Source organism: Plectropomus leopardus, chromosome 7 (assembly GCF_026936395.1).
Source record: "Plectropomus leopardus strain MGB_pleo_1.0 chromosome 7, ASM2693639v1, whole genome shotgun sequence".
In the NCBI taxonomy this organism is placed as follows: Eukaryota; Metazoa; Chordata; class Actinopteri; order Perciformes; family Serranidae; genus Plectropomus; species Plectropomus leopardus.
The window spans coordinates 1,647,372-1,659,405 of NC_142182.1; the positions used below are offsets into that span (position 1 = coordinate 1,647,372).

At 44.5% G+C, this 12,034-nt stretch overlaps 1 protein-coding gene across 6 annotated transcripts in view; it reads left to right on the top strand.

Annotated features, from left to right (window-relative positions):
- Positions 1–12,034, top strand: part of spg11 (SPG11 vesicle trafficking associated, spatacsin) — a 36,226-nt gene that overhangs the window by 16,039 nt on the left and 8,153 nt on the right. For all 6 annotated transcript variants that reach the window (XR_015776922.1, XR_015776923.1, XM_088079585.1 and 3 more), the window contains exons 18-31: positions 667–812; positions 1,669–1,833; positions 2,117–2,183; positions 3,055–3,217; positions 3,352–3,560; positions 4,043–4,151; positions 4,672–4,831; positions 5,845–6,120; positions 6,198–6,398; positions 6,942–7,049; positions 7,566–7,731; positions 8,975–9,189; positions 10,292–11,036; positions 11,482–11,627. Coding sequence is in view for 4 of the 6 variants with exons in the window: in XM_088079585.1 (XP_087935711.1) it covers positions 667–812; positions 1,669–1,833; positions 2,117–2,183; positions 3,055–3,217; positions 3,352–3,560; positions 4,043–4,151; positions 4,672–4,831; positions 5,845–6,120; positions 6,198–6,398; positions 6,942–7,049; positions 7,566–7,731; positions 8,975–9,189; positions 10,292–11,036; positions 11,482–11,627 (2,876 nt within the window). In the remaining 2 variants the exon portion in view is untranslated. The remainder of the gene's footprint in view (positions 1–666; positions 813–1,668; positions 1,834–2,116; positions 2,184–3,054; positions 3,218–3,351; positions 3,561–4,042; positions 4,152–4,671; positions 4,832–5,844; positions 6,121–6,197; positions 6,399–6,941; positions 7,050–7,565; positions 7,732–8,974; positions 9,190–10,291; positions 11,037–11,481; positions 11,628–12,034) is intronic.

The following is a 12,034-nucleotide window of genomic DNA, read 5'->3' on the forward strand; positions in this document are numbered from 1 at the left end:
TGAAGCAATCGCTCTCGCTGTGAGTCTGGGATATGTCAGTGTGTGAGTGTAGCTGCTGACAGTCTGGGATATGTCAGTGTGTGAGTGTAGCTGCTGACAGTCTGGGATATGTCAGTGTGTGAGTGTAGCTGCTGACAGTCTGGGATCTGTCAGTGTGTGAGTGTAGCTGCTGACAGTCTGGGATATGTCAGTGTGTGAGTGTAGCTGCTGACAGTCTGGGATATGTCAGTGATCAGCAGCTACATTGACTGTGACAGGTCACCTAGTGGAAATAGCATGTATTTCCTCCATATGCCAAATATGGTCAAAATGACCTCATCAGGTGGAAAATAGTCAAAATGACAAATTCAGAGTCAAAAGCCCAGAATGACACCCAGAAATAATACAAGTCCTGTTTTTCTGCTCTGATGGCTGTGGGATCAAAAATGTCAGTTTGAATGGGTTTCAATGGAGCATTTTTGGACCTGAACAGTCTGAATGTAACTATTTAGTTTCCACAGTGTATTTTAGACTTATTGTAGGAGCTGAGCTGCAAACTCACTGATTACACTCAAATACACAATCTGGACTACATTTAGGACACATGCATCAACACACACACAGTTATCACAACAGGAAGGATGAAAGCCGAGTTAAACCGCAGCCTGTGTCTGTCTGTTGTTCCAGATCCAGGACTGGTCTTCCAGGCCAGTTTAACCAGTGCTCAGGTGCTGCTTCCAGGCAGCCAGGCGTCCCTCAGCAGTCTGCTGTTAGAGGGACACAGTCTGCTGGTCCTGGCTGCCGTCATGTTCGCCCCCGGAGGAATTGACCAGGTGAATATCAAGTCTGAGGACCTCTGGGAGTTTAAAAAAAGAGTACAAATACGCAAAATAATCAGCCGCAGTCAGGGACGCACGTATTGTTGTTAATGTGCTAACTTGTTAAACATCACTGCCAGCACTTCTTCACTGTTTTTAATTAAACCTTTGAACACGAAGCAAAGTGCTTTGATTTCTTTACAAAACATGGGAATAACAGGCAATGAGTAACTTGGCAAGAAATGTCCTGCAGACTGCAGGGAATTAGAGAAAGGAAGAAAATTATTATCAAACTTATATGTTTGAAATTATTTTACCAAAAAAAATTACAAATTTCAACCTTTTTTTGGGTCGTTGTCATTGTGTTGAAAATTTGTTTGATTTCTTTCAAAAACACAGAAAAAAAACCCGCCCCGCAGATTGCGAGGCATTTGTAGATTAGTAAAAATATTTTTTTTAATGCTAAGGAAAAATTTCCAGAGAGCTGTATTTCTAATGATCATAAATATATCTTTAAAACTATTCCACAGGGGAAAAAAAATCTTTTTCCAGGTCATTACCATGTTGTTGTATGTTTATTTGCTTCATTTTTGTTCAGTTTTTGTTGTTTGTTTATTGTTTTGCAATTTAATTTGGTATTTTTCTTGTACTTTTTACTCATTTTTGGTCGTTTTTTTCTTAATTTGCTCATTGCCTTGTTGTTTTTTTAGAAATAAAGCCTGTTTGCTCATGTTTCAAAGAGTTAAAGGAGAAAATATGTGGAAATAAAAGTAACTTTTAGAGAAGATTTTCATCCTTTTCACGTCAGTCCGAGGTGTCGTCCTCTGAGATGTGAGGTCAGAGCCGATGTCCCTGTGCTTCCTGTGTGCAGGTGGTGGCTCAGGGTGAAAGGTCAGGCAGGTCCGAGCGGACGGTCGACCCCCAGCTCCTGAAGATGGCGCTGGCCCCTCACCCCAAACTGAGAGCCGCCCTGTTCCCGGCGGGGCCCCGAGGACACAGCCCGGCGTCGGACATCTCCGTCTACCACCTCCTGCAGGTACGCTCACACCTGTCAGCCTGTCAGCATGGTCCTCCTTAAAATGTGACCCCTCCTGTTCATCCTGTGATGGTGCTGCTCTCCTGCTGAGCTCCTGCTGAGCTCCTGATTGGCTCCTGCTGAGCTCCTGCTGAGCTCCTGATTGGCTCCTGCTGAGCTCCTGCTGACTCCTGATTGGCTCCGGGACGTTCTGTCGGCTTCGTCCTCCGTGAATCGCAGTCACATTTTAAAATGTCCCGCTCGTCACACCAGACGTGTTTATGTTGTGAAACGTGTTTTGCAGGCGCTCCATCCTCTGGACCCGTCCCGGCTGTTCGGCTGGCAGACAGCGAACACCCTCAATTCCACCGGTAAGCTCCCAAAACCAGACTCAAGATCACTGCAAGGTCATGATGCCTGTAACTATCCGAAAATCACTCTTTACACGTTTTCAGCCTTGCCGGTGACTTGTGATCGCAGCATCAGTGTCTTGGATAAACTCTAATACGGTAACTTAATGTCCTAAAATCCTAGAAATCTTAAAAACATCCTGAAATCCTAGAAAAAAACTGAAATCCCAGGAATGTCCTACAGTCCTAGAAACGTAACAAAATCCTTTAAATTTCCTTAAATCCTAGAAATTTTGTCAAGTCCGAGAAACAACCGTAAAATCCCAGAAATGTCCTCAAAACGTCCTGAAAACAGAAATTTCCTAAAAATATGAGAAACATCGTAAAGCCCTGGGAAATCTGGAAAACATCATAACATCCTAGAAACACCCCATAGTCCTATAAACATCCCCAAATCCATAAATGTCCTGAAAACATAGAAACCTTCTAAAAAATCTGCAAAACATTCTAAAATCCTGAAAATGTCATTCAGTCCTAAAACAACCTGAATCCCAGAAACGTCCTGAAAATCTGAGAAACATAAAAAAAATAATACCATGTTTTTCCTTAAATACTACAAACACGCTGAAATACGAAAAGCATCCTTAAATCCTAGAAACGTGCAGGGCCGCTCTGACTGGCCCCTGGCCTCCTGACTGGCCCCTGGCCTCCTGACTGGCCCCTGGCTTCCTGACTGGCCCCTGGCCTCCTGACTGGCCCCTGGCGTCCTGACTGGCCCCTGGCGTCCTGACTGGCCCCTGGCCTCCTGACTTTTCATGGTCCCCAAAGAGCAGGTTGAGTGTTTCTGGTCTGCAGACGTGTGATTTGATGTTTTTGGGATTTCCCTCCACAGAAACGTCAGAGCTGCCTCATTTCTCCAGCCCTCACCTGGTCAGCAGGTTTGCTCTGGTGGAGAATCTGGACTTCCTGTTCTACCTGCGTCACGGCCGGCCGTCCTTCGCGTACGCCACCTTCCTCGTGCAGCAGCTGAGCGGCTGCGGTGACATCACGCCGCTGTGAGTACGATGCACCTCAACACAGCTGATTGGGAAAGACTTAGAGAGGAAAGATCAGCTGTAAGTGACGTGTGTGTGTGTGTGTGTGTGTGTGTGTGTGTGTGTGTGTGTGTGTGTGTGTGTGTGTGTGTCAGTGTGCAGCAGGCGTGGCAGCAGGTGTACCGCTTGGCGCTGCAGTGGTTTAACGTTCCCTCGGTGGCATCAGCGGCGGTTTGTTTCTCCGAGCTGCTCGGAGTCTGCAGCCTCAAGCTGAGGGTCGACATCAGAGCCATGAACGCCATCCTGCAGCACTGGAACCAACACAACACACACACCAACCCCACACAACATCTGCACGCTCTGGGTAAACACAACACACACACACACACACACACCAACCCCACACAACATCTGCACGCTCTGGGTGAACACAACACACACACACACACACACACACACACACACACACACACACCAACCCCACACAACATCTGCACGCTCTGGGTAAACACAACACACACACACACACACACACACACACACACACACACACCAACCCCACACAACATCTGCACGCTCTGGGTAAACACAACACACACACACACACACACACACACACACACACCAACCCCACACAACATCTGCACGCTCTGGGTAAACACAACACACACACACACACACACACACACACACACACACACACACACACACACACACACACACCAACCCCACACAACATCTGCACGCTCTGGGTAAACACAACACACACACACACACACACACACACACACACACACACACACCTGAAATACAACATCTACACACACTGATTTCTGTCTTTTTCAGTGTCTAAAGGTGTAAAGCTGGTGGAGGCGGAGCCTGGCGCAGCGGAGGAGCTGATTGGCCATCTGGAAGCTGCGGTGACAGACAGTCTGGAGCAGAAGGGCATCAGCAGGTAAACCTCCACGCCCCTGATGTCATCAGACCTCATTCCTCATTATTATTCATTGTTATTGGATTTATGATCGAGGACATTTTAAACTTGTTTAGTAGCCTGATGACAACAACATTTTATTTTATCCATCACTTTTGATCATTTATTCATACTTTGTCACGTTTTATACCATATTACCCGACTGTTCGGTCTTTATCTGTGACATTGAGATTTCTCCAAAAAAAAAGTTTAATCACATAAATTTATGAGTTTTTTTCCTGGTAAATGTACGAGTGTAATCTTGTAATATTGCAATTTTTGATTTCTGAATTTAATCTTGTAATATTTGGACTTAATTCTTGTAAATTTACAAATTTTTCTTGGACTATTCTGACTGTTAAAGTCATAAATTTATGACTTCATTTTCAAAATCAAGGTTTTTTTGTGGCTTTAATCCTCTGTCGTAAATAAGAACCTGCACAGGTCATATAGATATATGTGTGTGTGTGTGTGTGTGTGTGTGTGTGTGTGTGTGTCTCAGGTCGTCGTACGAGGCGGCTCAGGAGTGGTCGCTGCCTGTTCAGTTCTGTCAGCTCCACGGTCTGAAGCTCAGCTCCGTTTATCCCGCCCACTGCACTGAGGACGGACAGTTCATCCACTTCCTGTTGTTCGTCCAACTGCACAACTTCCCGCCGCAGCAGGTGAGCACGCACCTCCACACCGTCCTCACGTCAAAGCGCCGTGAGACAAAAATCTTTGCACAGCAGCAACATCGTGGACACATTAAAAATGCATCACTGCGTCTGCAGCACCAGTTTCACAAACGGATCTTTGCTGCTTTCAGACGCTGAATATAAAAATCAAGCCAGATATGTTGACGTGAGTCATCTCATACTTTCATAACTTTTAATTAATGTTACCAGTCATGGAAAACCTGGAAAAGTCATGGAACTAGTGAAAATCATTGACAGTTTTGGAAAGATCACGGAAATGTGTTGTGTGCAATAAATTACATTTTATTATGGTGAATTTCTTTTCTGTGGCTGAAGACGTAACGTAGCTTTCCGTTACATGTCGAGGTGTGACAACATTTTGGTTTTTTTTCATAATATTTTTGTTGATTTTTATTGAAAATTCCCCCTCTCTTTATTTACTTTTTTTGGTGGGGGGCGATCTTTATAGAAAATAAGCAGATTTGGTGATTTAAATTTTTTTTGAAAAGAAATCGTTTTTTTTATAAATTTATTTATTTATTCTCAAGAAAATGATATTTTTTTCTTTTTGTCAATTTTTATAGAACACTTAAAACACTTAAAACTGGGTGGTTTTTTGAAAGTTTTATTTTCTCTGAAAATAGCCAGAATGACATCATTTATCATAATGACAGACTGTAAAATCTGAAATTAGTTTTGTTTTCTCAAATTTTCGACGGTCCTTTAACTCTTCATGTTGAATACAGAATTATGTTTTCACAGTTTGAATATAATATTTCTGGAAAAATTAATAATAAAATTAAATAAATGGGGCTCCTTGAAAAGTCAGGGAAAAGTTTTGAAAATTCGTCCATGACAGAGTGTGGGAACCCTTTTATTATTGACCAGTGTCAGATGAATCTTTTTTTAAAACATGGTGCCGTGTCATGTTTTGGATTATTTCTGTTCATATCATCTCGTGTCAAACTCCTCCCTCTGACCATATTTGGTTCTTCCTCCAGGTGAGGTCACTGGCGGCTCAGTTTGGCCCCGCCCTGCAGGCCCACCTGAGTCTGGCGTTCCAGGACCTGCAGGTGTACAGCCAGCGGAGGACGCTCTGCGGCTCCGAGCAGCAGTCGCTGAACACAGACGAGGCCCCTGGGAGCCCGGAGCACCCCAGGGAGCTGTTCCAGGTCCTCCTGCAGAGTCAGGAGGAGGCGGCGCCGTGCAGGTACCTGCTGCAGGGGGCGCTGGTGCAACGCTGCCCGACGCTGGCTGTGCTGGCCGCCTGTCATAAGGTAACGGCACGAAATACACAAAACGATGAATCAGACGATGATGTCAGAAATAATAACCACTCGGTAACCGTCGACAGGGGGCGGAGCCTCTGCCGTGTCTCTGTGTGTGGCTGCTGACCTCCGTCGACAAAGTCGCCGCTGGAGAAGCCATCTCCCACCTGGCTGAAGCCCCGCAGCACCACGAGTGGACGCTGCACGACCTGTCAATCATCTGGAGGACGCTGCTGGGGCGGGGCCACGTCAGGCCCCTGCTGAGAGGCTTCCAGCTCTTCCAGAGGGTAAAAAAAGTGACGCCACATCACAAAAATCAGACATCAAAGATTCAGATCAGAAAAACAGATTTGAAAACATTGGATGAGTTCAGCAGCTTCTCTTTCCCTCCTGAACCTCTGAAGGTTTTCAGTTTTTCTGTTTTTGTGCCGCCGATAGCCGAAGCTGGAGGCCTCGTGTTTACAGCTTCATTTGTTTTTTTGTTGTTGCTTGTTGTTAATCTTCCTGGGCTCCTGCCATAAGACAAAAATACACAAGATCACATACAACAGATGGCAGTTAGTTAAACCGTCATTTATCATCCGAATCCCCTGACCCAGCCGGTACCCTCCATCACCTCACCCCTAAACAAACATCACCCATATCGTGAAATATTCAATGGCAACGACGAGTAACACAGATTCAGACTCAATTACGGGACGTCGCAACCTAAATTCAACCAAATATCAACGTCTAACAGCGTTGCTGTCCAGCGGGGTTTGCATGATTGACTTGAAAATAAAAAAAAGAACAAATGAGTGAGACAGATGTCTTTTGTTTGTGTCCCTCAGGACTGTCCTCTGGTGTTGGTGTTGAGGATGTTTGAGTTTTGTTGCGACTACAGGAACTTCTCTGAGGCCAAAGCGAAGCTGCTGGACTTCCAGAGGACGCTCATCGCTGTAAGTCACACCCACCAACAGACCAGTATTACGATACGATACGATGCACGTGCAGTGCAGTGCGGTGCGATGCGATGCGATGCAGTGCAGATGCAGTGCAGTGCGATGCGATACGATGCTGATGCGATACATGGTGTCATGACCTGAATGTTGAATGTTGGTGCTGTTTCCATGTGGGCCTCTCGTCTCGTGCCCAGAGTTCCCACTGGACAATCTGTCCCCGCCTGCAGGAGATTCTGGACCTGTTTTTTCGTTGCTGTTGTTTTGTTTTCCCTGTTTCATTGTGTGATAAATCAGTAAAAGCTTATAGTCACATGCACTATAAACAGCGTTTTCCAGTGAAATGCACGATAGACGTGCAGCTGCGAGTGCAAACAGTTTTGAAAGGAGTCTGAGAGTTTAATGTCAGCTGCCAAAAAGTTTTGCAGTCATATTTTATGTTGTTGAGTATTCAGGCGGGATGCACATTTAATAAGCAAAGACTGTTCTTCCTCCTCCTCCTCTTCACCGATGCAGCTGAGGAATGGAGGCCCGGCGCCCTCTGGTGGACTCCCGCTGCAGTGGGTGGAGAGTCAGGCCTCCGTGCTGCTCCTCACGATGCTGCAGCGCTGCTCCTCCCAGTACGACCTCCACCGGCTGCTGCAGCTGCTGGCCGACGTCGACAAACTCCTCAAATCTAACGGTGAGATCACAAAACCGCTCAGGAGAAGACACACATTATTAACCCTTTAAACTTGAGCAGAAACATAGAAAGAAGGCAACAAACTAAGAAAGAAGAAATTACTTAAAAATGGCAATAAATTGCTCAAATGTACAAGAAAATTTCTTGAATTTAGGGAAAAAGGAAAAAAAGATACGGAAAGATTGCTTAAGGAAATTATTATTGTAAATAAGAAATAAGTAAAAAGTCCAAGGCCATTATCTGAAAATAGTTTAACAAAAAGAAAAAAAAAATATAAGAAGAAATAAGACTTGGAAAGGATGCTGAAGGAAAATTATTATTATAATTATTATTAAGAATTTAATAAAGACGTAATAAGATTACTGAAAAATTACTTCAAAACAAACAAACAAAAAAATTAAAAAGGAAAAGGAAATTTTGAAATAAATTTAACAAGGAAATTTGACTTGAAAGTGTGCTTAAAAATTAAAATAACTCTGTAACATAATTTTAAATGTTGACAATTATAAATATGGCTTTTCCCTAGCTTTTACTTTATTTTTCCTTAGCTTTCTAAATATAATAATTTCATGCTTTTTTTTGGAACATTTCCTACCAAGTTGAATATTTTTTTAGGGTTCAAAGGTGTAAATATTTTGGAAACACGTCTGATAACGTCTCAAGTTTCAAGAAAATTACCTGAAATTTACCAAGAAAAGTGGAAAGATTTTTTTTAAAGTTAAAGACGACTAAAAAAGGTAAAAGATTAATAAATAAAAATGTATAGGTAAAATAGTTAATTTTACCTATACATTATTAATTTAATTAATTTCTAAACATTTCTCAATCTCTCTTTTTCAGGTAATTTTCTCATCACCTTTTTCTAATTTCTTGCAGTTTGTGGTACATCTCTGGCCTCTTTGCTAATTGCCTTTTTATCCACGTTTTCAAAAGAAATGAAACCCATCTGCTCAGCTTTCAAAGGTTTAAATGTGCGTGAAAGGCGTCTCAACGCAGCACAAGAAAACTTATGTTCCAGGTTTCAAAGGGTTAATCACAGGTTTGATTACCACACTGGCAAACCAGTTTCATCCAGCTGCTGTCTGCTTTTTAAAGATGTCCGCTCTGACCTCTGATCTGCTCACACTCTCCCAAAACCTCACGCTGAAACACCTTTAAGTGATTTTCAGTGTGTAAAACAGGTGAACTGCAATGTGTGTGTGTGTGTGTGTGTGTGTGTGTGTGTGTGCGTGCGTGCGTGCAGGTCCAGACTTCAGGAAGCTGAGTCAGCTCAGTCAGCTGCTGCAGGGGTCAGAGGTCAGCCTGTCTCCCAGGCTGCTGCAGTGTGTTTCCCCCTCCGTCCAGCAGGAGGAGTTCCAGGCTGCAGTGGACGCCCTGCAGGCCAGGGGGCGCTACAGCCAGGCCCGGCAGGTCGCCCTGCTGGCCGGCCTGCCCGTCCACTGCCTGCTGCTCAGCCAGGTCTGATCCGCCACACAGCACACGTCGACCTTTATATTAACAATTCAATGCTCAAGTTTTACATTAACATGTATTTTACATTATTTAGGACTGTTTGTCTCATTTTAGTCTCTTTTCTTCTTCCTGTTGTGATAACTGTGTGTGTGTTGATGCATGTGTCCTAAATGTAGTCCAGATTGTGTATTTGAGTGTAATCAGTGAATTTGCAGCTCAGCTCCTACAATAAGTCTAAAATACACTGTGGAAACTAAATAGTTACATTCAGACTGTTCAGGTCCAAAAATGCTCCATTGAAACCCATTCAAACTGACATTTTTGATCCCACAGCCATCAGAGCAGAAAAACAGGACTTGTATTATTTCTGGGTGTCATTCTGGGCTTTTGACTCTGAATTTGTCATTTTGACTATTTTCCACCTGATGAGGTCATTTTGACCATATTTGGCATATGGAGGAAATACATGCTATTTCCACTAGGTGACCTGTCACAGTCAATGTAGCTGCTGATCACTGACATATCCCAGACTGTCAGCAGCTACACTCACACACTGACATATCCCAGACTGTCAGCAGCTACACTCACACACTGACAGATCCCAGACTGTCAGCAGCTACACTCACACACTGACATATCCCAGACTGTCAGCAGCTACACTCACACACTGACATATCCCAGACTGTCAGCAGCTACACTCACACACTGACATATCCCAGACTGTCAGCAGCTACACTCGCACACTGACATATCCCAGACTGTCAGCAGCTACACTCGCACACTGACATATCCCAGACTGTCAGCAGCTACACTCACACACTGACATATCCCATTGGTTCAGATCATTGTACCATTATTTTTGCAGTCTGCAGAGCATTTCTAAAGCTGCCTCTTGTGTTTAGTTAAAGTTAATGAAAATCACCTGAATGTAGCACAAAAAATATTGATGTTGAGGGTGAAATAATTTAACAAATTCTTATCAAAAGTGGTTGTGAAGCTCTTGAGCTACTTTTTTTTTTTTTTAAATATAGCGTAAATAAATTGTATATTTTAAGTCAAAGATCCAGTTGCATGTTTTATATCATCGGTATTTTTGTCTTTTTTGCAGCTTCTCCAGGAGGTAAACTCCCAGAAGTCCAAGCGGCAGTGGAGAAGGTTGGAGACGCGAGTCGGCCTCTGGAGGAAAAGTCACGAGCAGCTGAAGGCCGACAGCACTGATCTAGAATCAGCCTCCCACTTCTTCCTGTCGCAGGCTGAGTCTGTGACCGCCGACGCGTCCGCGGCGCCGGAGCCTCAGAGCGAGCTGCTGGACGTCCAGGAGCGCTGCCTGCTGCTCTGCCTCGCCGCTCACTGGCTCTCCCTGCTCAGCCCGGCCCCCGTGGACCAGCTGGAGAGCCTGGAGAAGAAGCTGTGGATCAGCCGGGTCCGACGGCACGTCCTCGCCGTCGCCATGGAGAAGGAGAGCGTTTTCAACCTACCGCCGCCCACCATGACGCCTGAACTGAACACGTATGAGGTGCTGATGAAGGAGTTCTCCTTCTCCAACATCTCAGGCCTGAACACGGAGAGGAGTCTCAGTGTGGAGGGACTCCCGGGCCCCTGTGAGGACCAGGAGGGGCCGAGCATCGACTCGCAGCCGAGTCCGGAGGAGCGGGCCGTTCTGGCTCTGCTGGTTGGTCAGTTATTAGATGAAGGAAGCATCCATGAAGCCAGCCGCGTCTGCCGCTATTTCTCCCTGTATCACCCGGACATGTGGGTGGTGCTGCGCTGCCGAGGTCTGGCGTCCGGAGAGCTGGACCCGGATCCACAAGAGGAGGCGTCAGAGACTCTGCAGAAGAAGACCATCACCAGCTGTGAGCTCCGCTCTGAAATATGTGTGTGTGTGTGTGTATGTGTGTGTGTGTGTGTGTGTAATTTTTGAACTTTAAAATAAAAAATAGAATAATAAAAAACATATACAGGAAAATAAGTCAAATAATATAAATTAGAACAATACAAAATAAAGTAAAACAAAAACGAGGCTGCAGTGAGTCTCTCTATGGTTATTTATAAATAGCGGGTTTGTGTGTTGACTCCTTGTTAGGCAGGAGCAGGGGTTTAATGCTGCCCGAGCACACGGAAACGACGCTCTGCCAGGATGAATACAGAATATATAATATGATAATATAATATGAATATAGAATATATGTAGAATATACACAGCTCACTTAATCTGATCGCAATTAATCTACGTCGACAAATAGTCTGGAAAATTTATAAAGTAATACATATCTTTCCACGTTTCTTTTTTCCCTCCAGCTCCCTCATTCAGCAGCCTGTCGTCCTTCGTGATGCTCCCCCTCCCTGAAGACGAGGTCGCTGTCCAGCTCCAGAAACTGGTCGATCAGTGTCGTCATGGCAACAACTACTGCAAACAGGTCCTCAGTCTCTACCAGCTTTCCAAGGTACCAGTCCTCCCAGTACTGACCTGTCGTTAGGAATACTTCTTCACTGTCATTACTAGACGCTGACAAATTGAAAATCATTAAAGCAGTGATACTCAACTTATGGCCCACGGGCCAAATCTGGCCCCTGATGGGCCCCTGGTGGCCCCCAAATCATTTTCTAATTAACAATAAGAATAAAGTGATTGACTCTGTGAATAGTTTTTGTCCTTTTAGTCTCCATAAGGTGTCAGAGACATAAAACAGCATCAACATAGAGCTTGTTGATCAAAAAAAGAGGCAGAGGAGGATCCCCCACACCCCCAACAGAGGACACAGCTGAGACACTGATGTCCTAAAATCACAGAAATGTCCTGAAATCCAGGAAACATCCAAATATCTTAGAGACTTCCTGAAATCCAAGAAAC